Here is a 25064-nt window from a genome sequence, read left to right as displayed (position 1 = left end):
TTTTGTTAATTTAACAAAAATTAAAGATTGTAGAGTAAAATACTCAACGGTAATAAAAAGATACACGTTTAAAACATATTTTAATTATGACAGAATTAAAACTAGACATAAACCTATAATTATGTGACAAAAATGAAATGAAATACTCAAAATGCTTCCTTTCCTGTTTGCATACTACTAACTGCATAAAATAGTAGTCTTTTCAAAAAGATCTTTTCATTTAAAAAGGCATATGTGGAGTTCTGCCTAGAAGAGCAGCTACAATGATTTCTCTCATGTTGTCGACAATAGTTGGTCGAGTTTTGTAAACACTGTCTTTAACATATCCCCATGAAAAAACCAGACTTGATAAAATCAGAAACATTTAAGTATTATATTAATTGGTGAATGCACACTGCAAATACAACCTAACTTAACAACACCAACTAATAGAATGATATCAATTCTTTCTGATGTAGGATAAGTTTGCATTTTCGGCAAATTTCTGAGAAATTTTTTTGTTTTAACTGACACAAAATGATAACTAGTTGTTAAAGTTTGATTAATTAGACAGCTATGTTGAAGTAACGTTAGACATATCAGAGCCACCTAGATTTTATCTAGGTGACTATTTTACACCTAAATAATAAAGATCTACTTAGATCAAATCATGTAAATGAAAATATCTAGGAAAATCTTTGTTTGAGGGGTAGGCAACCTTAATAGTATTTTGAAGAGACATGAATTCTCCATTGAATATCTGAATAATACATTGGGTATTCCATTTAAAATAAAAGAGTAACATTCTTTTAAAGGTGACCAGTGTTCAATATTAATTTTGTCTCACCCTGTATAACTTTTTGGATCAAGTTTTAATTTGATTTAAAGTACAATAGTTAATTTAACTATATATTAGGCTATACCAGGTAAATTCCAATTTAGGTAGCTTTTATTGTAATTTAAAAATTGTTCTTTATTTCTAGAAAATGTTAAATATGTAAAAAACCTTACATTTTAGTCATATACTTCTCTTATAAAATTCACCTTTATTTTTCTCCCAGAATCCGAAAATCGATTAATATATAGGGTACATACATATATAATACATTACAAAAAATACAACTTTGATATGTAACTTTTTTTGGGGACACCCTGTAGAAGTCTCTATATTTTTAAAAAGTGCTCTGAATTAACTACATATGCTCACAAAATTTCATTTCAATACAAACTGTCGTTCTCCTTAGAGCCTCCGCGGCGTATGAGAGGCGCCACCCTGTACATTCTCAAATATTTCTTAAAAATTTGGAACGCAACAGAAAACATAAAAGAATAGAAATTACATATGGTGTGTATTCTGAATCGGTACGTTTCGGGAATGTACGCATCTAAACGCCGGATTTACCACAAATATGAGTGTGTATAAAAATGTAGATGGCGCTGCGATACAGGGAACTTTAGGTTACCACAATTCTGAAAGTGTGTGATACCAATAAATATTATGATTTGTGGAAACTTACACACGTAATTTTTCGGATCTAGCCGACCAGACTAATTTTGACCCGAGGATATCGAATTTGCTATCAGAAAATTGTGGTATACGCGTGTATGTATACCATAATTGAGACGTATGTCACAAATACTACTACTGCACACACAAGGTGTCACAAATATGGTCACACATACACACCAGGGGTTTGAATAAGTCAAGAGGTAGATGGAGAAGGAACGGTTGTCTCCAGAATATTTTTATTTCTTCTGCCTTCCGTGATAATTCGTTTTGTTTCAATTTGTTTTTAGGTAAATTCCAACATTGTTTTAATAAAGATTATAAGAATTTATAAAAATTTGATATATACATTTAGTGCCTAGAGCACAACTCAAGAAAACTTGTCTTTTTTGCATTTTTTCGAGGTAAAATTAAAATCGCAAAGTACAAATTTTACTGTTTTTATATACCTTGTGATAAAATGCACACTTAATAAGTCTTACTCACTCTTAAACTATTCCACTTGTTTGAAATTTTCGCCCAAATAAAAATATTTTGATTTAATAATAATTTAGGTAAAGCCTTTAGCTTATTTGCTAGCTCAGAATTAGAATTATTAGAGTTAAGCAACTCGCATTTTGATTCGAGGACATTATTATAATTATTTCAAACCAATAATCAACGAGAATCTATACTGATATATAAAATCCTTAAGTGACTGACTCACTGATTAATCACGATCCTGCTCAAACCTTCTTCTTCTTACAGTGTCTTCTCTTTGGATGTTGGCTATCACATTGGTCCATATTACTTTGTTCACTGCCGTTCTGAACAAAGCTGTTGACGTCATTCCGGTCCATGTTCGTAGATTTCGCAGCCACGATATTCGTCTGCGTCCCGCCGATCTTCTGCCTTCTATTTTCCCCTGCAGTATGAGTTGGAGTAGGCGGTATTTCTCGTTCCGCATGATGTGTCCGAAGTATTCCAGTTTTCTGCGTTTGACATTCACCAGAAACTCCAAGACCTTGTTGATGCGGTGTAGTGCTGTCTCATTTGAGACGCGATGCACCCACGAAATCTTAAGCATGCGCCGATAGCACCACATCTCAAATGCCTCCACACGCTTGCATGATGCGTCGGTAAGGGTCCATGCCTCTGCCAGCTCAAACAGCTGAACGTAAAAAGCTCAATTTTGGCTCATATTTGGCAGGTTGATTCTAGGGTGTAGAGGTTCGATAAGAATGGATTCTTCGAAATTCCAGTTCCAAGGGGGTAAACCACCCCTCAAATATTACAATATTTTTTATTTAAAAAACGGTCAAGTTTCCGAAAAAACGCTTAAACACGTATATTTTATTTTCTTTTTTTACATATTTTAAGATTTTTTAAAAATGTACAGGGTGGATCAAATTCGACGCTTTTAAATGGAAACACCCTTTTCTATAGAAGATAGACAAAAACTGATGATCAGCTCAATTTTTGTCAAAAACATGATGGTGAAAACCGCATATCGATATCTGTTACCGTTTCGGAGTTACGGGGTGTTTTTCAAAAATATGCATTTTTAACAAATCGCTGTAACTTTTTTGCTATGGAAAATTTTGCATTTTTATGAAAACATTTCTAAAGCACCTTTTTACGTAGAATTTAATGGTTTAAGTATAATTTTTTTAAAATTAATAATTTAAAAATTATCAACAGAAAATTTGATTTTTTATATGGGACACCCTGTATATTTTTAATTTATTGAAAAGAATTTAAAATTAGCTTTCCAAAAATATAACACACTTGATATTTTGCTCTATTCCTCCTCGTGATATAGAGTATATAAAAATTCGCCCGCTTTAAATAAGTAGGCTTTGAACGGCACCGGCTGTAATGCAAAAAATTCTAGCTGTGAGCATGAATTAAAACGAAAATAATATTTGCTATGAGAGGTGCAGAATTTTATGAAAATATATTTAACATTTAACCAACATCAACACATTTAAACTATATCTAATAACAATAAAAATAAATAGCAAACCAAGACATGAGATTTTGCTACAGGTGTTCGACATATCGACCGTTTTCTGTTATGGACAGACGGGGTAGTTTGTGAACATTTCTCGCGGAATTCATTAACCCCCTCAGTTGGGGGTTTGGATATAAAGATACCCTCTCTTAACTGCTAAGTATTTCTAATTCTTGTCTAGACTATACGGAAGAATAAGGAACCTTTATTCTTCCGCAAATATATCCATAGGATTAGATCCATGGGCACTAAGTCAGCGCAAAAGATTGGCGCTTTTCAATAGTGCCAAGAACGACGTTTTTTTGCCCAAAGCATTAACTATCTTTTCATAAGTTTTAAAAAGTTACTTTAGAGAATAGAAGAATCTATCTGTCCAAAGTATTTCACTCTTGACCCAAAATGAATATGCAAAGAAGTTCTTGCTACAAGAACAATAGTCCCTTTGATTCATGCAAAAATTCTTGATTGAAAAGGGACAATTCTTGATTAAAGGGGCACTTTTCTTAAACCAATAGCGAATACTATTGACTCAACTAAAATTTATTTTGATCTAAGAGAAGTCTATACATCATATACAGGCATATTACGAGGTATATTTTTTTCTGATAAATTTAGGTTTTCCTGGTCTGTAGTAAGTAAAGTGATATTATTTTCCTCGATAGTAGTTATTTCTGCTTCTTCACTCCTTGGTATTTTTTGGGGTGGTTCATCACTCTACAAATTACAAAAAAATGTTACATCACGATTAATCAAAGTAAAGCAAATAAATTATTAAAATTATAAGCTTTGGTCACATTTTGAATTTTTTAATGCGACGACTTGAAATTCTAAAATTTTTATAATTATTTGCATAAAAAAATGGATACCTATATTCTTATTCTATCTATAGTCACACATGCATTATCTAAACAGGTGCATTAGGTAAATATCTCTTACCTTCAAATATAGCAAATAAATGCTCTAATTTCCATTTTTTTCAGAAACTCCTTGAAAGAATCCATATATCCTAAAATTTGTCCATAAAAAATAACAAATGCATGTTAATAACGATCACTAATTTGTTATACGATATGCGTTTAAAAAGCAAATTATGCAAAATTCCAAGTGGAAATTCCAAGCAACAAAACCCGTACGTACTATGATGTGCGACCTATGAAATGCGACGTACGACTGATCGGACTGCCGACTGGTTGTATATACCGTCCTTCGTCATTGTCTTTGCATGTCGTTATTATTTTTCATCAAAAGAGTATTTAGCTATTGGAAAAATGGCCATGTTTCTTGAATGAAGTACTTCCTAGCGTATTTTTTTTATTATCTTAAAACAAAGTAACTTGCACTTTGTTGAATGAAAATATATTCAAGAGAAATTTTCGAATCTTTCAAGAGAACCAGTTTTTTTGAGTTAAGAGAGTTTTTCTTCAGGCAAAATATTTTATTTTACGCTAAAATAAATTCTCTTGCCACTAATTTTTTTTTTCAAGAACGATGACGACTTTAGTTCAAGTCTATCTTTTTTATCAGTGTAGAATTTGACAATAAAATTAGTTAAATTACTTTCCAGAAACACCCAGTAAACATAAATAAATATATAGGTCATCTTAACCAAGCCTGTTATTACTCCACCATGGTTCGTTCGAGCTCCAAATCATTCTCCACTTCTGCCCCAATGACGTTTATTAGAGAACTACACAAGAGCGGGAGCTCTAACGTTAGATGAAAAATGGAGGCTCGGGACGCCGTAATTCAGCGCGGAAATAATGGGTTTAAATTAGAAAATAGAGCCCGTAGTTCTGAGGCCGGCGCTACTTTTCCAGGATTAAGGCAGGAATATAGAGCCGTTGTGGAGGTGGTGCGTCGCGCACACGAAGAACAGTCTTAGTTGCGAAGTTATTTTCCTGGTTTTAAGGAGATATTTACACGTCGTAAAGAAGAATGAATCTACGAAGTTTAATGAATTCATATTTGGTATAGTTCGAGGTTTTTAGGCAAAATATGATTTATTACCCATATTTACAGAGGTTTTTACGTATCTTGTTTATTAAAAGTTTTTTAGGATCGAATCTAATTATTTTTTGCCCTGAAAATGTAATTTTTGACATAAGATTGACATGATAGAAATATTTTAAAAGGAAAGAACAACTAGATATAAAAAAATAAAAAAGTTGTTTGTGCACTATGTACGCAGATTTGAAGGGATACTTCTTCGTATGGCACAGATCGATACCCAGTGTTGCCACAAGCTTATTTTTATATTTTTATTATTTTTCATCAAGGTAGATTATCATGATAAAGATGATTTAGAGTACATGACAAGAAAACTACAAGAGGAATATCAACGATGGGGTTTGAAAATAAACACACGGAAAACTAAATATCTACCTATTGATGCAGAATTATCTGGCGTACATCTAGAAAATGAAGAGATAGAAGCCTGCAATGACTACACCTATTTAGGAGTGATAATTGATACAACAGCTAAAGATGACAAGGAAATTAAAAAACGAATATAACAAGCTAGAAGAGCAATTGGCTGTCTGAATGGAGTATTTTGGAGTAATGAAATAGGGAGGGAAAAAACGCAAGATCAATATATACGAGACCCTGGTAAAGAGCAGTGTACTATATGGCGCAGAGACTTGGCGAATAACGGAAGCCAACCGAAGAAAACTGAAAGCGGTAGAAATGGATGCCTATAGAAGAACCCTAGGAATTTCCCGAAGAGATAGAGTCCGAAACGAAGAAACCCGACAGAGAATAGGAATAGACGGATCTTTGGCAACCGACATCGAACGCCAACAACTTGTGTGGTACGGACATGTTCAGAGGATGGATGACACCCGACTTCCAAAACAAATTATGCAATGGACACCCCAACATCAAAGAGAACGTGGAAGACCTAAGAAGACTTGGAAGAAGGGTGTCACAAGAGCAATGAGTGCCAGAAATCTAAACGAGGGACAATGGAACGATCGGAAGACGTGGAAGTTAGGCATCGGACAACGTCGCAAGATATTCTAGACCAATATATATGTATGTAGATTATCACGAGATAGCGGTGTTAAATTGTTTTGCAAAGGGGTAGGTCTACCCCGAATGACGTAACTGGGGCAACACTTTTCCTCTCGGCGTTGACTTTTTAATTTAATTTTAATGGGACGTAAGAAAGGCACATATAAAACTAAATTTAAATATACATCGACATATTACCGATACTTTATCCACTCCCTCGTTTATTTAGAATATAGAGGGCGGCACAAGCTAGACTTTAGGATAACTAAATTAGGCAATCTTGCGATTAGTATACTACCTGTTAAGGCAGAACTCCGACTTTATTAGTCCAGTAAGCGACTACTCGAACTACTCCATCTTAATCTCCAAAACAACAAAGTGAAAGCCGCCATGTTGTTGAATAAGAAAATGTTTCGTTCCTAAAATAGCAATTCCTGCTTTTTGAATACATTAACTTTTTAAAAGTGAAGAAATATTTGACCCTAAACAACATGCGGAAACAATTTTTTTTTTCGACTGCGAATAAATTATTCTCATTTTACTAAAAAAAATTCAAGAAATTTTTTAAAACTTCTTTAATTTTAAGGCCCTTTAGTATTTTTCAAAGTAGAAACAATACATTTATCAATAAAGTTGTTTGCGTTTAACTTTTTTGCCTTGGGTAACGAGTTGCAGAGTTGGTTAAAGTGTTTCAATAATTATGATCTTCAAACATCCTCCACACTTAAATACTTTTGTTTTGTTTTCCTTTACTGCCATTTGGCATATGTCTCTATTTATTTATAATTATTCCAATTTAGGATAAAACGCGACTTAGACGGTATATTATTATAGTTTTGTATTTCTGTAAATTAGGATTTTAAACAACGTTGCAGTTTGTACTAAATTAGGCTGCTAGCCAACGTAGGCATCCAACGTCGTTTCGACCCAAAAATTGTTCTCCAAACTAGTGCAGACTAGGGTTGGCACGAGGTTGTGCCGACGTTGCGCCCCGATGTTTGGTCGCGTGACACAACGTTGTCCCGACGTTTAAATGCTGCTTGGGGAGTCAACTATTTGATTGCTTAATCAATTGACTATTTTGATTGCTTTATCAATAAGTTCAATTAAATAACTGTATAATTTATACAAATAAAACTTGGAATTTAGTAGGTAAGTGATGTTGAAAAATAAAACTTTAACCAAGAAATCCTTTTACAAAAAAATACTTTATAAAGACTTTTATAGTCATTTTAAAAGAACGAAATATTCTTTCACAAATTCTCTATGCGTGTATTTATATTCCAGACAACAGGTATCTGTCTAGGGGATTTATGTTTCTTGCTCTAAACTGCAAAGCACATTATTTGTGACATTAAATACTTTATATAGCAGATTGTTCGCTGGCGTCTCTTTATCCGACTGCTCACTTTTATTTCTCCACTTTTTCCTTTTAATCGTTTTCTTTTAATGCTTTCTGGTGCTTCCATTGTTTCCGCTCCGCCATTAAGTAGAGTGGGAACGAGTTATTTCTTTCAAAATGTCGAAGGCTGTATTAAAATGTTGCTGTAGCTTTACTCTAATTCCTCTTAATTTAAGGTTTTAAAGTAAAATGGATAGTAGAAAATGATATTGATATAATAACTTAAAAAAGAACTGCACACATCAGATAGGGTCGTTGACACAGATATTAATGTACAGAGTCAGAATCAGAATTCTTATATATTGGTCTAATTACATTGGTGGAATGTTTTCTTCTTTAGATAAAGTGGATTCTAGATTTGAATATGATTGAGTTTTTTCCATAAGTACTCCATGCTAACTTAATTCTTCTATTGATTTCTGATAGTAGAAATCCCGTGTTGTATGTTAGTTGTCCCAAATATATGTATTCTTCAACTATTTTCAGGGCTTCTATTATTACCTTAGAATATATCGACTCGAAAGCCTTTTCAAAGTCTATGAAGGCTATGGCTATTAGAAATTAGTATTCTTTTGTTCGGCTGATAGTTTCTCTTAGTGTATGTAAGTGATCAATCATGCTGCAGCCGCTTCTAAAGCCTGCTTGTTCTCGTGGTTGTGCAGCGTTTAACGTGTTTTGTATTCTGCTGTTTATTATTTTTGTGAATATCTTGTATATTTCGGGTAATAGGCTTATTGGTTTATAATTTATGTTGTCTTCTTTGCTGCCTTTCTTATGAATTAGAATTATTATTATTAATAATATTTTAATAAGGCAATATATACGCTATTCAGAACCAGGTGCAAGAAAACATAACGGACAGATGTAGAATGTGTAACGAATTTTCAGAATCCATACAATACATAAGTTCTTGTTGTCTCACGTTAGCACCAACAATTTATACAAAAATGCATAATAGCATAGCAAAAATAATTCATTTATAACTGTCACTAATCCTTGGTTTACAATCTGTGCAGACGAAGTATTTTAATTATACCCCAGAACCTGTAATGGAAAACAGCATAAACTATATTGGGATACACTTATTTCAACAGGTAAAACAGTATTACATAATAAACCCGATATACTCTGGATAAACGAGAACAAGAAAAAATTCTTCATAATTGATGTAGCCGTACCAATAGACCATATGCATATGAATTAAAGAGAATATTATACCAGCTCAGTAAAGCCATGGTTTTACCTTTTGTAATCTCTGCCAATGGACTTATTCATAGAGATTTTACAAAGAAAACGCAATTATTAAAATTAAACCCAAAGCTTACCAAGGAGTGCTTAAAAGCAGCCATATTGGGAGCAGTGGGAATTGTCCGAAAAGTGCTTAATATTTAAAAGACCATGAACTAGAGCAGTTCTGGTCAAGAAACCAAACCATCCGAGTTAATCGTGAATTAAAAAAAGGCCAAAAATATATTTGGAACCATTTAGTTTTCACATTATTTTTTTATCGTGTTTTAAAATTCAAAAGAACCGATTATGTGGAATAAAACGGTAGCAGTAACTTTTTTTTTATTTCATCTTGATAAAGTTTTTCGAGCAAATTCAAGAACCGAAAAGGAAGGATTTTAATTTCGGCCAGAGAGAAGTTTTCAAGGGCTGGACGGACGGATTGCCCCGAACCATAACAAAACCCTTTTTAGCCCTCCTATAAAATTGTTATTGTGCTCCAATATTTCGCCGAAAGCGTCAAAAGGAACACTTTCTCCGTTCTTGGAAAGGGACTCGAAACGTTTCTCTTTTCCAAATGTCACTTTAACGAAGTACAGAAGTACCCAAGGAAATAATACAGTTCAGAAGTTGTCTTTTTACATGTTACTTCCACTGTGCTTTAGACAAATTGACTCGGAAACATCGATCGTTTTTCAAATCTTTTTGTCTGGGTTTTAAAAAATCGGGATTTGTTTTGATAGAAGAGTTATTTCTTTTATGTTATTTGATAATAAATATTTTATTTATATTAGAATTAATTCATTTATTTATATAAATATATTATTATTCAATTATACAGTAAATATTGTAAAAAATATCTATACCTATGTTGCGGATTGATCTCTTTAAAAAACCTATGGGTATTTCCCCACATGCAAAGTAAAACAGCCTCTACACTATGCGGAGAATTCTTCGAAGCAGGTCAATGTCGCGTTTCGTCGTCCAACTTTGTCTCATTTCGGTTTATTTCCAGTTGTCTTGACCAACTTCGGTTTACCTCGACCTACTTTCGATTCTTAAAAGCACCTGAAAAGTACTCGTGAGGGGATTGAGAATGTGAGGGGATTTTTTTGGCGTTTCCTGCTGTCTCGTTCAATTTTGTGTCGTTTCGAGCTATTTCCAAAACGTGGCGGTATCTGTACCCGAGGAAAAGGACTTTTTCTTTCATAAATCTCTGTGAAATAGGTATACCTAGACGTTGTTACGATTATATTTCGTTAATTACATCTCGTTTTGTGTTGATATATATATTTCACAAGATTGATATTTGAATACGCGTTTATAATATGTAAAATAGATATTTAAGAACAAAAATTTTCACTCAATCTGCTGGAATATAATTACAATATGTTAATTTGTCAAATTTGTCAATTTGAGAAGTATAAAAAACACAAAGTACAAAGAAAAAACTATTTAAAATATCGAAATATAAATGTTAAAATGACATTATATCAAGTTAAACTTTAAAATTAACAATTACTTTCTAATTGTTTTTCTGTTCTTATTTTTTCCCAAACGCCTCGTATGTATAGAATAAAAATGGTAGAATGTAGAATGAGTAAGAGGGAGGGTTAATCACTGCGACCTTAAAGATCTATTTGTGCCCCTCTTCCTTGAGTCATCACACAGTCTATAACCCATCATACCCTTGTTGTACAGGAGACAAGGCATTTCCCATCCTCCTCTGGCAACAGTTCTTCCTCCGAGGGTACAAACCCTTCCACGGTTGGAGTTTGGCCCTCCGTGCCGCTCTTCACAGTCGAGGAGCTTGCCTCCGGCTGACGAACCCGTAAGGTGGAGACTGGAGGATCTGTGTCCATTTTCTCCAGCTCTTCAACTTTGTCTCTCCTTAGACCTGATATCGGTGTTGTCCCGTATCTATAATAGAGGATATGTCCTTCTTTCTCTATTGCCTCCTTGGATTTGAGGTCAATTCCTATTGTGAGGACCTGACCATGACCCTTCTCCTTCGAGTTGATAACTCGCCAACTCGATGTTCTTACCTTGAAGTTCTGACCCTGGATAAGGCTCAGCAGGTAGGTGGTGTCTTTCCCCTTGCTCCTCAGCAGAAAGACCGTGATGGCATAAAAATGGTAAAAAAAATTCTAAAATTAAAAAAAAAATAATAACATCTAAAAATTCGCCGAATATGTCCTTAGGAATTTTAACACTAATCAATATATTTTTAAAATTCCTTGCTCGTTTAACATCTGCTATTAATATTGCGATATTAAACACGAAAATATTCGGTTGCCTAATGTGTTCTTTATTCTCTCGGTGTGCCGGCCATCTCGGCAATAAAAAATACCTAGTCATAATCTCTCTTCCGTCTGGTGGACCGAACCGGGGAAGGGTCCCGATATTAAATATAATATTTCAAGCAAATATTCCATAAATAATAAATTGTCGGGGCCGTTAAGGACCGACGGCTTTTTCATATTTACGACGGCTATTATGTTGTGAGCTGGTTTATTATTTTGTTAAGAGATGTGACGGAGATCCGACCAATTTTTTTCTGCCCTCGCGAATATTTCAAATTCTCACTATTTAAAATTTGTGGGTAAAATGGTTTTGAAATATGCTCTTCTATTATAAAGGTAATACAGAGGATAATATTTTTATTAGTTATATAAAACTAGCTGTGCCAGGTAACTTTGTACAGGGTGGGTCAAATTCGACGCTTTTATATGGAAACGCCCTTTTCTATAGGAGATAGGCAAAAACTAATATCGGTGTCTGAGCTCAATTTTCATCAAAAACATGATGGTGAAAACCGCACATCAATATCTGTTACCGTTTTGGAGTTACGGGGTGTTTTTCAAAAATGTGCATTTTTAACAAATCGCTGTAACTTTTTTGCTAACGAAAATTTTGTATTTCTATGAAAACACTTCCAAAGCACCTTTTTACGTAGAATTTAATGGTTTAAGTATAATTTTTTTTAAATTAATAATTTAAGAGTTATCAACAGAAAAATTGATTTTTTATTTGGGACACCCTCTATATTTTTAATTAACTGAAAAGAATTTAAAATTACCTTTTCAAAAATATAGCACACTTGATATTTTGTTATAATTCCCTTCGAAATGCAGAATTTTTAAAAGTTCGCCACTTTTAACTAGTAGGCTTTGGACCCCTTATTGATGATATGCCCTTAATGGAACTCGAAAACATATTTTTCCAGCAAGACGACGCGCCGCCTCTGAACGCTGAAGTTATCAGCAAATTTTTGAAGCCAATTTCAAGAATAATTGAACAGCTAACCAAGATCCCAGCCGTTGGCCGTCGAGGCCGCCTGACTTAGTGCCCATGGATCTCATCCTATGGATATATTTGCGGTAGAATAAAGGTTCTTTATTCTTCCGTATAATCTAGACAAGAATTAGAAATACTTAGCAGTTATGAGAGGGTATTTTGGTATTGGTACTTTCACCTCCACTGAGTTAATGAATTCCGCGAGAAATGTTCAAAAACTGCCCCGTCTGTCTATAACAGAAGAGGGTCGATATGTCGAACATCTGTAGCAAAATCTCATATCTTGGTTTGCTATTTATTTTTATTGTTATTAGATATAGTTTAAATGTGTTGATGTTGGTTAAATATATTTGAAATTGTTATAAAATTTTTCGTCTCTCATAGCAAATATTATTTTCGTTTTAATTGATGCTCACAGCTAGAATTTTTTTACAATACAGCCGGTGCCGTTCAAAGCCTACTTATTTAAAGCAGGAATTATTAGTTATATTTAGAGGAATCGAGCAAAATATCAAGCGTGTTATATTTTTGGAAAGGTAATTTTAAATTCTTTTCAATAAATTAAAAATATACAGGGTGTCCCATATAAAAAATCAAATTTTCTGTTGATAATTCTTAAAGTATTAATTTTAAAAAAATTATACTTAAACCATTAAATTCTACGTAAAAAGTTGCTTTGGAAATGTTTTCATAAAAATACAAAATTTTCCATAGCAAAAAAGTTACAGCGATCTGTTAAAAATGCATATTTTTGAAAAACACCCCGTAACTCCGAAACGGTAACAGATACCGATATGCGGTTTTCACCATCATATTTTTGACAAAAATTGAGCTCCTGACACCGATATTAGTTTTTGTCTATCTCCTATAGAAAAAGCGTCCAATTTGACCCACCCTGTACAGACTATCAACGAAGTGAAGTGAGCTTTTTCAAGTAAAACTTCTATACGCGCGTTGAGAGTAAAAATTCCGTGACACATGGCCTTGAATGAAGGCCGCGAGAGGCGTGCGAGACGGCCGTGACGCGCTAGCTAGCGAGAGGAAAAGTGATAGTGGAAATGTCGCCATAGCTGTCCCATTCGGGGTAGATCTACCACTTTGTAAAACAATTTAACCCGGCTATCTCGTCATAATCTACCCCGATGAAAACTAAGCTTGTAGCAACACTGGGTAACGATCTGTGCCATACGGGCTAAGAAATAACTACCACCGGGCTGTGGCATATGGGCTATAATAAACTTGATACTTAACCAATCTTGATGTGTACCAATGATCTGGTTGTATGCTAGGGAAGTAAATGTTCATGTTTGGGAAGTAAATGTTTCATCGATAGGTTTGTAGTTTCTGAATAACGGCTTAGGTAAAGCATCTACCTCATTTGCCAGCTCAAAATTGGAATTTACAGTTGGTAACTGAAATTTTTATTTTTATTAGTGGCGTACTATTTTTTTTGAAAAAATTACCCGATACGTTTCACATCTACGCCACTGGTTAAAACTGAAACCTCTTCTTTTTACATTTAAAGTGTCTCTGTTAGGTAGACTCCTATTATAAAATTTTATAACGATACCTTCAATTATTAAAAAACTATTAAAGAATATCTTTAATTTTTCAAAAACTTTAACACCCTGTATCTTGCGTAAGAGGCATTTCCGGCCCATAGTTTGCTATATCAAAATTAATATTTCGACGTCCCCTATCATTCCCCGAAAGCATGACCGACTTACAGGAATCACCCTGTATAGTGCACAAACAATTTTTTTTTAAATTATACTAAACAGACACATATACGTTATTTCCATTAGGAACCAACAATATAAAACATATATATGCCAACCCCTATCATTATCTCTTCTCCCCCGCTCATCTAACCACCGATAATTTATCCAGAAATTGGCTATTTCCACGCGGCCAGCTCCATCTTCATTAACTAACCTAAAAAAAATCTAATTAACCGAATCCGTGGGGATCAGGGAGGAATCCGCAAAGAAAGGAGATATTGCACTCGATCAATTCCCCCCATTCCACCCCTCGCGCCCCTTTGTGCTGCCTTTCTTTCGTCCCACTCGCCTACTCGTTTTTTTGGAGAGCTATCGCCAACCACACAACTCTCTTTGCGAGTTGAATTGAAGAAGAATGGGAGGTCATCGATTTTAGAATTTTTTTAAAGTTTTTTTAACTTGATTTTTTACTATACCTACTTTAAATGAATATCGATAGTTTGATATACAGTCAACGGCCCGAAAAATGGGCACCTTAAAATGTTACACAAATGATTTTTTAAGCAATCTGAAGCTAAATTATTTAGCTTTTTCTCGTCTAAAGTTGCTATCTGTCAATTATACGGAGGAAAACAAAATGCTGATATTTTGGTGAAAGTTTGAAACACTCTGTGGAATATTATACATAGTATTTATTGTTTTTGTAATGTCACTTTCACTAAAAGGTCATATTATTATTGTGTTATTATTTACTCTACTAGAGATGGTTTAAAGCTCTGAACTATCGGTTATTGTTGCTTGAATAGATAATAGTAGAGATTTTTTGGACTTAAAACTATCTCTGCTAGAGTAACTGCCCAACAGACAATAATAATATGATTTTTCGGAGACAGACAGTATTATATACACTATTTTATAGGTCTGTTAACTAGGACCAAAGCAAAGGTATGGTTTTAATTTAAAAAATACGAAAAAAGGTAATGCCTTCTTTAAAAGCAAATATCTCCAACAAAAATAGAGCTATTGGGATAAACCGAAAAACAAATGATCGAAAAAGGTTACACCTAGATGACAAAATGGTTCTTAAATTCCTTGCTTTGTTAATATACTCTACAGAGTGTTTCAAACTTTCACCAAAATATCAACATTTTGTTTTTCCATTATAATTGACAGATGACAATTTGGTTTTTATATAGAGAGACGTATTAAAAAGACAAATAATTTAGCTACAAATTGCTTCAAAGATCATCAATATCGGTCCATTATAACACAATATATAAAACTTTGAAATATATGAAAAAATTAATTCAAAGAAACCATTATTTTAAGTTCTTAAGAATTATTATTAGATTCTTCTATATTATTAAAAATTCTCGCAAATAGTTTAAACAATGGTGGCTAGTTTTGAGATTTTTTTTTCAGTTCCTAAGGTAAAAATATGATACCGTTACTTCTTAAATCAAGTATTAATAAAATAAAAAATATATAAAAAAGAGAACCTCCCAAAAATATCCCCATAATGGGGATATAGCAAAAACAATATACACTGGATCAGCGCTTCACGCACAGAAAACTTCATCCTTCTTCAATCTAGTGTCTCTATAGACATTTTTTACATAAAACGCACAGGACGGTCTACTGTTTTGCAGTTTACCAATTTCTGTCAACCCTCATCAGGATCCTAACCCTTATTTACTCTGAGGGGTACTGAGGGGTGAAATTTTGACCAGCTGGGAGAATTAAAAGCTTCAGATTGGGAAGGTTTTGTTTCGTAATACCTACTACTCTGTTTCTGTAATTTTAAATAAACAATCTAAACAACTATTATACAGGGTGAGTCTTAAATAAGTGCAAATATTTTTAGGGGTAGTATATTTCGACCCGAGAACTACGTCTATGAGGTTTTTCTCGTGATTTTGTTTTGGAAAATTTGGAATTTTTTGAAATTTTTAGTTGAAAATCATAATATCTTCATAATATGGCAACATAGGTAGTAAATTAAATTTACAATAAAAAAAAAGAAAAGATCCAGTTTTTCTCAAAATTTAGGCGAAAAATCATAATTTTTAAATTTTCAAAGCAAAATATCTCGTTTATTTTGGACTTATTTGAACTTATTTTCTTAAAGAAATCAGAACATGTATATTATTTCGTATATTTTTCATTTTATTGATTTTATGGAAAGCACTGTTCATTAAAATGTTGTATCCTATGTTATAGGGCTTGTTTCTCTCTACAATTTCCTGTCTCACAATGTACCGTTTGTGTCCAGGAAGGGTTCATATTTTCATAGTTGTCGATTTTCGAAAGAAATCAGTACATTTATTTTATTTCGTATATTTTTAATTTTATTGATTTTATGGAAAGCACTGTTCATTAAAATGTTGTATCCTATGTTATAGGGTTTGTTTCTCTCTACAATTTCCTGTCTCGCAATGTACCGTTTGTGTCCAGGAAGGGTTCATAGTTTCATAGATGTCGATTTTCGAAAGAAATCAGAACATGTATATTATTTCGTATATTTTTCATTTTATTGATTTTATGGAAAGCACTGTTCATTAAAATGTTGTATCCTATGTTATAGGGCTTATTTCTCTCTACAATTTTCTGTCTCACAATGTACCGTTTGTGTCCAGGAAGGGTTCATAGTTTCATAGATGTCGATTTTCGAAAGAAATTAGAACATGTATATTATCTCGTATATTTTTCATTTTATTGATTTTATGGAAAGCACTGTTCATTAAAATGTTGTATCCTATGTTATAGGGCTTGTTTCTCTCTACAATTTCCTGTCTCACAATGTACCGTCTGTGTCCAGGAAGGGTTCATATTTTCATAGTTGTGGATTTTCGAAAGAAATCAGTACATTTATTTTATTTCGTATATTTTTCATTTTATTGATTTTATGGAAAGCACTGTTCATTAAAATGTTGTATCCTATGTTATAGGGCTTGTTTCTCTCTACAATTTCCTGTCTCACAATGTACCGTTTGTGTCCAGGAAGGGTTCATAGTTTCATAGATGTGTTTTATAGATGTATATATTTAAGACTCACCCTGTATATTAGCACTTGACAGCCATAGGTCCTGTCAAGAGACCTGCTGTATCCTTACTTTATTCTTGCTGAGAATTAGCAGTTTTTTGTGGTTTTAGAATTGAGAAATACAGTTGGTTTTGATAAGATTTTTCAAATTTTATAGTTGATAATTTAGGTAATTTATTTATTGTACCAGAAAATACATGGTCACAAATTTTATGACACTGCCTATACCATAATGGTTCTTTCATAGTAAAAATCTTCATACTGCCCCTACCATACACAAATAATATAGGTTTGGTTTGGTATGGATATATGATATCAATTAAACTTTTAGTTACGTAATCGACGGCGCGATTTTTAAATTCATTGCTGCCAACCATGGACATATTCGGCGCCGAGCTGACTAATCGGAATTTAAATTTCGCGCTGGGGATTCAGGTGGTAGCCAAGTTGCCACATTTATTTATTTATTTCCTGACATTGTCATTCGTTTTGACACTTTAGTTTTGTATTACGAGTTTTGGTTTAAATAAATAGTGTTGACATACTTTAAGCTTAAAAATGTTTACTAGCAGACCTAGCAGTCGAACATTGTTCTTTTTAGAACCTCTTTTAGTGCGAAGTGTACAAGATATCTTAATAGCCGTAAAAAACTAGCACAACTTTATTTTAAGCGGTAGTAATGGCTCTTTATGTCACTTAAGTACTGTTAAGAACTTAAGTTTTCCCTTAAGTACTGTTAAGAATTTAAGAGTTTTGTTGATGTAAATAATAATTCTTTATATACTATTTATATTTAATTTATTTCTGTTTCCTAAAATATTTTAATTAAAAGAAAATATGTAAAAGTGGGCATCGCTGTGGCGGTCAAGCTTAATCACTTGACTAAAAGTCTATTTGGTATGAACTATACTTAAATTATGGCATTCTATGAAACCATCTATTTGTACTCTGTAAAATGACAAGTTTATATTTTATTTTCGAAACGGGAAAGAAATGAACTATACTCGTATCGCTCGAGAGCTAGAAAATAGATTTTCGGTCCCGCTAACAGCTCTCCATTTGTCAGCGTTTTCAATTTTATGCCTGAGGCATTGCTCTCAACAGGCCAATAAGTAATCATTTATAGTTCGATTTTGCCAGTCGATATTTTAAATTATTTCACTTTGACGATGCGGAGCCAGTGCTATAAGAGAAAGCTATTTCGGTATAGAGAGAGCATTTCCGTATTTTCGATTCATGTATTACAGAGTTTACAGGCATTTACGTTGTTTTTAATAACTCTTTCAGTAATAAATTTTGTCAAAGCAAGGTAATGATTTTTTTGCCTTGCATTTTAGTGTTAAATTATAATAATGATATGTCGAATGTCTGCAAAACAGCAGCCAATCTGCAACTAAATTTATCAAGCGTTCAATATATTTTTAGAATGTCTTGCAAAAAATAGGACTATTATTTCTTATCATACTTTTATTAAAAAAAGTAAGCAGGTAAAAGAAAAATGAGTATTGGAGAGAAAACAATTAGAGAAATTAATTATTTATCTTGAATAATAAATCTTCAACTGAATTTTGAACTCAATTGTTTGGTTTGTTAGAATTCTTAGGGGTAAATATTTAATTGTTTATTTTACAGTCTAAAATATTCAATTTTACCAAATGTCGATAGATATTCAATAGCAATGTAAAAAACTTTCATTTTTAGTTTGGATGGACGTTCTTAATAATTATTAAATGTATGAAACCCATTTTGCAATATACAGGGTGGTCCGAACTGTATTCCGGAAACTTTGGCAGCATATACTGCAGGTAAAAATAAGTAAAAAAGTTCGTATAAATGTATGTCAAAAAATGCTTAGTTTCGGAAATACAGGGTGTAAAAGTTTCATTTTTATTTCGATTTTTTCCAAATAATTTCTGACGTAACGTCAATATTTGGATAAAAATTGATATCTAAGAGTTTTTTGACATGAAAAATTTGATTTTGATGTCAATATGACTCTTATTTGTAGGGGGCGCCACCTACATGTGTTTTAACTGTTTTGAAGAGTAATAACTTTTCGTCCGTACCTGTATAAAAATACTAAGTGAAAAATGTATATCTCCTTAGTAAAATGTCTCTTAGTAAAAATCACTACGAGCAACCGTTCTCAAGATATTTAGAGTAGAAATAGTCAATACATGTCATTATTGACAAGAAATGAACGAGTAGATAAAAAGTTGAGTAGATAGTTATTTGACTGAAATAATAAATTTGGGAAATTTAATTTTTTAATTAATTATAAATATTTCTGCGAAAAAATGATGATAAAACAGTTTCTATTGACCTTTTGACACAAAAATATTTCAAATTTATGATTTCAGTCTAAGAAATATTTAGCCAGCATGTTTAATTTATGTCAATGATGACAGGTATTAATAATTTCTTTTCCAAATATCTCAAACCATTCACATCTCGAACCATTACTCGTAGCGATTTTTACCAAGAGACTTTTTTTACGTAGAAAACGTCGTAAATCCATATTTTTTTACTCAGTAATTTTATACAGGTATGGACGAAAAGTTATTACTCTTCAAACCAGTTAAAAATATGTAGGTGGCGTCCTCTACAAGTAGGAGTCATATTGATATCAAAATCAAATTTATCATGTCAAAAAACTCCCAGACACCAATTTTCATCTAAATATTTACTTTACTCAGAAATTATTTGGAAAAAATCGAAATAAAAATGAATTCTATGCCCTGTATCTCCGAAATTAAGCATTTTAGAACATACATTTATACGAACTTCTTTACTTTTTTTTATCTGCCGAATATGCTGTCGAAGTTTCCGGAATACAGTTCTGATTATCCTGTATACATCCAGGAGCTTATCCCTATAAGTTTTTTTAATTTTTTTAGATAAAAAAACGACATTTGGTAAGTTAGTATGTGCCATAAATTAGAATGGATTGACGTATTTAATTGTTTTTGGTCATTTCCTGTTTCACCAGAAATGACTACTTTGAAAACTTTTGATTTTTAACTGGCATCCTCGGTATATTTTTACTTTATTCGATAGAAAATGACACTCTGGATAGAATGACGTGCGATATGTCAATTTTTGACATTTTTGCATATGGTTTAACCTTGAAGTAGGAAATATGGTTTAATCTAAGTCTCGTTTTTTTTATCTGAAAAAAAAAATAAAAAAGTTATAGGGGTGAGGTACACCCGGTATATTTTAAGGACTTTTTTCATTGTATTGGCGAAATGTATAAGAAATTTCTTTTCATATTTCCTCTAACTACCTGTTTGGGTTCAAAATTTATGGAATCATTCTGAACATAAATAAAAGCTAGTGGAGTATAAACCCTTCCGGTATTTTTAGCGTCATGCAACATTTCTGAACAAAATTGGGTGCTATTTTCTTACATCAGGAAGAAAATAATTTATGTTGTGCCCAATATTTTATCGACATATAAATCAAACAATAAAAACTAGAGATTTTTCTAATATATTTAGTTTTAGTCGAATACTTTCTTCCAGTGAGTTAAAAAGAACTCAAAGTAATTTTAAGAGGTTTTTTTGATTTAACTAAATAATCAAAATTTCTCTACTTTTTTTTTAAACAAATATGAACGAAAAATAATATAGACTGGGGATTTTTCAAGAATGGCTTACTCCTATAACTGTTTTATTTTTTCAGATAAAAAAAATGAGGTGTGGTATGTTATGTTTGAATGACGTATTCAATAATTGTTTTGTCTTTCCAAAAAAATCCTTTATGGGTATTTTGCCACTGCACTGCAAGAAAATCTACAAAATAAAATAATTATTTTTTGTAAACAGAAATTATGTTTACAGTAATACAAATTTGCCTAGCAAAGAAAAAAAAATGCTTAACGTTTCGGAAAGTTATCTCTTTCCGTCGTCGGAAGCAAAAAAATACAAAGAATAAAGAAAAAAAAACTATTTAAAATATTTAAATTCAACTATTCGAGAACACATTACTTTTTTAAAACAGATACGTCTACAAGAAACCGTTGACGTTCTGTTAAAATGACATTTTTAACTTGATCAGATATATCAAGTTATTTTAAATAGTTTTTTATTTCTTTATTCTTTGTATTTTTTTGCTTCCGACGGAAAGAGATAACTTTCCGAAACGTTAAACAATTTTTTTTTTCTTTGTTAGGCAAATTTGTATTACTGTAAATATAACTTCTGACAAGCAGCGTCCGTTTAGGTTTATCGCAGAAGTGTTTACAAAAAATAATTATTTTATTTTGTAGATTTTCTTGCAGTGCAGTGGCGAAATACCCATAAAGGATTTTTTTGGAAAGATTAATCCGCCACATAGATATAGATATTTTTTAATAATTGATTTGGTCACTTCCTGTTTTACCGGAAATGACCATAATTTTTAATTTTTAAATGACACTCTCGGTATTTTTTTCCTTTATTCGATAAAAAATGATACTCTGAATAGAATGACATATCATATGCCAACTTTTGACAATTTCGCATATGATTTATTTGAATAATAAATTTAATGCGGTTCATAACGATAATTTGACTCCAAATTGTGTGTGGTACCAAATTATTCGTAAAAAAATGGTTTTTCTAAATATGCCAATGAGCCACCCTCATTCCATTTGAATAAATTGAAATATAATTAAAAATACGATTTGGGCATCTTTTAACCGGCCAGGACAAGACACGAAAAACATTAGACGATTCAATCTATTTATCCAAGACTCTTTGATTAAAAATTAGTGTAGTAGACGGAGATGGCCGATTCTGCATCAGGAAGAGCAGGAGGAGCAGGAGGAGCAAGGAGCCGGAAGTGACGTAAATCGCCTAAGAACATGTAAAATAGGTTAATAAACAAGAATAAACATGTTTGAACAAGAAACAACCGCTTTAAAATAGAAATAAACGGGTTGGAACAAAAAATAAACAGGTCTGTTGTTTTAAGCAACAGAGCGGTTCAAAGCAGTTCAAAAGCGGTTCAAAGTGATTCAAACCAGTTTCTTCTTGTTTATTAGCCTATTTTACATGTTCTTAGGCAATTTACGTCACTTTCGGCTCCTTGCTCCTCCTGCTCCTCCTGATGCAGAATCGGCCATCTTTCTCTACTTAGTGTTTTTAACACAGCAATGTCACTCTAGACTGAAATTTGAAATACGATTTTTTAAGTGAAAATGTCAAAAGTTGACGTATGATATGTCATTCTATTCACAGTGTCATTTTCTATTGAATAAAGTAAAAAAATACCGAGGGTGCTATTTAAGAAGCAAAAGTTGTAATTTTATTTTTTGTCATTTGAAACAGTGAAACAGGAAGTGAGTGAAATTTAGTAAAATCAGTTATATTTTTACAAAAACAATACATTAGAAGATATATATCATATTTTTTATAATTAAGAACTTTGAGACTAAAAATTAAAGGTTTTTATATTACAATTGAATATAATGATATCCACATAGAATAAACAATAAATAAATATTTGCCTTTAAGAACTCTAAAAAACTAAAAAATATTAGTTCAAAATTCAGTTGAAGATTTATTATCCGAGACAAATAATTAATTTTTCCAGTTGTTATTTCCCCTATAATTAATTATCCTTTTTCCTATCCACCTATTTACTTTTTTCCCAAAACCCCTTGGCCCAGACAATGAAAAATACAATTTTCTCTCTCATCTAACGTATTAGAGCGGCACAAAAGCAACTTTGCTTTGTTTTCTCCTCGTCCCCACGGCCGCCTGCGACTCCTCTCACAAAAGCGAAGCCCTGCGAGTTTCATCATTGAAAATGTCACGCTAAGTGTGTTGTTTTTGAGGGCTTATTTCACGGAAAATGGTGGGAAATAACGTAAGAGCAAAGGAAGAGTAACAATTATTGTGTTCGTCCCTTAAGTACGCGAATCCATTTAGATGATTACTGGGAGCTGATCGACTTATGACTGTTATTATGCGGGGAATGGGCTTTTAATTCGAGTTGAGTTTCTTTCTAAGGCCGCGCCGGATCGATATTTGAGTAATAAGTGTTGCATGTAATATTCTACCGTGCTGGCAACTCTTACTTTTGGGTCGGCATTTACATGTGTGGAAGTAAATCGCATAGGGGATCTTATTAAGTCGGAGTGAGAGAAATGCGACGATGTGCTGCGTTGCCACATTTCGCCCGGTACGGTTTTTTTCAAGTAAAGTAAAATCACGATTGCAAACCGGTTTTATTTTTAGAAGACATTTTTTTCGAAAAGATAGCTAGATAAAATCATTAGATATGTTTCTGAGTATCTAAAATGGAATTATAATATCGTTAGGGTGACCTTATTTTTTATAACTAGAAAACGTCGGTAATCGCGGATTTTTTACAAGATGTTTAAATGAGAAAAAAGCGATAGGCTTGGTTTTTTTTTCATTCAAAAATTTAAATTAAAACAAGCTATTTACTTTTAGCGCATAGCTATTTTCAGCAATCGTGTAACTTTTTTATTTGTAAATATTTTCACGTACTGTCTGCGAAGAAAATATAGCAGAAATATTAAGAAAGTGTTTGAAAGAAACTACAATCTAATTATTTCTAATGGATTTCGAGGGATCGATTCTTAAATTTCAGAGTTCCAATAGCGCGACCAGTGTTGAACACCAACTCAATTCCACTTACTTTTTACCAAAAGTGCAAGTGTTTCTAAGTTAAAAATTTACAAACTGCTATATCCCGTTCCACATCTCTTAGCAATATGCATAGTTTCTCGGTTTATTTCATACGTTTGGCAACGTTTTTAATCTTCTTTCTTTGTTCAATACATTATAAACGCATTGTATTCGTCTTACATACGATATCTCGACCCAAGACTAACCTTTGCCAGCCTTTAGCATAATATTTTAGCGGTACCGATAGCATGACAGTGAAGCCTGAACCACCACAAAACTTAAAGATCAAAGACCCATTATAACGAAGATGACATTTTTAAAAAAAGAATAAGTTCTATAACGAGGCCGAATAAGAAATGGCATAATAAAAAATAAACTAAAAATACAACCGCTAGAAAAAAGTAATAGGATAGAAAAACAAATGGAAGGAACACGTAGAAACAATGACAGATGATAGAATTCTAAAAAAAATCTACAATATCAATCTCCAAGAAGGAGAAGTATTGGACGACCAATACAGAGATGGCGAAGCGGAACAGATTTTTAAACCTAAACTAGAAAAGGATACGACGACGAAGTGTATTACGTTGTAATTCATTTTGAAAAAATACTCAATATTTCAGCAATTTTACATTTCCCAAAACTCCTTCCTGTTTCCACAAATACGTTGTTTATATCCACACAAAGAATACACGCATAAAAACTGACAAACTTAATTCTGGACTTGCCACAAATGAAAAAGGCATCGGCATTCTTCCATGGCTGGCAGATTGAAACAGACGGCCGAAACGCAGATTGAAATGGCTACCGCGTAATTGAAAAAGCTCCTTTCAAAAGAATTTTAATTTCCATCGAACTATAACTTCCATAAACAGTGATGTAATCGCTGTTTTACATAGCTATTTCGTTTTTGTCGATTTTCGTACTGAATAATAAATGTGGAAAATATTTATATTAATACGTCGCTTTTATTGTGTCTTTTATTTATTTGGGACTGGTTTATTCGGGACTGGTTTTCATTAGTGTTTCTTTTATATTGTTGTTTAACAAATAGATATTTTTAAATATTACTAATAAACTAAAACATATAGCATTATATAGGGTGATGCATGGTGATGGTAAGTTAGACGTTTAAGGAGAACCAATTGATTTAAAAAATTGGGATTTTTACATTAAAGGCACCTGCCTCATCTATATAAAAGATTTGCAGAGTTACAATGTTGGTGCATCATTTCAAAAGTG

General features: G+C 32.6%; 1 protein-coding gene across 1 annotated transcript; it reads left to right on the top strand.

Moving 5' to 3' along the window:
• The first annotated feature begins 6164 nt into the window (after window positions 1-6164).
• On the top strand, window positions 6165-6500 carry LOC115882620. The gene has a single exon (XM_030900813.1). The coding sequence runs from the start codon at window positions 6165-6167 to the stop codon at window positions 6498-6500; it is 336 nt and encodes a 111-aa protein (XP_030756673.1).
• The last annotated feature ends 18564 nt before the right edge of the window (window positions 6501-25064 follow it).

This window comes from Sitophilus oryzae, unplaced genomic scaffold (genome assembly GCF_002938485.1).
Source record: "Sitophilus oryzae breed Bouriz unplaced genomic scaffold, Soryzae_2.0 scaffold_178_pilon_pilon, whole genome shotgun sequence".
Taxonomy (NCBI): domain Eukaryota; kingdom Metazoa; phylum Arthropoda; class Insecta; order Coleoptera; family Curculionidae; genus Sitophilus; species Sitophilus oryzae.
This window is presented reverse-complemented; position numbering and strand designations above follow the sequence as displayed.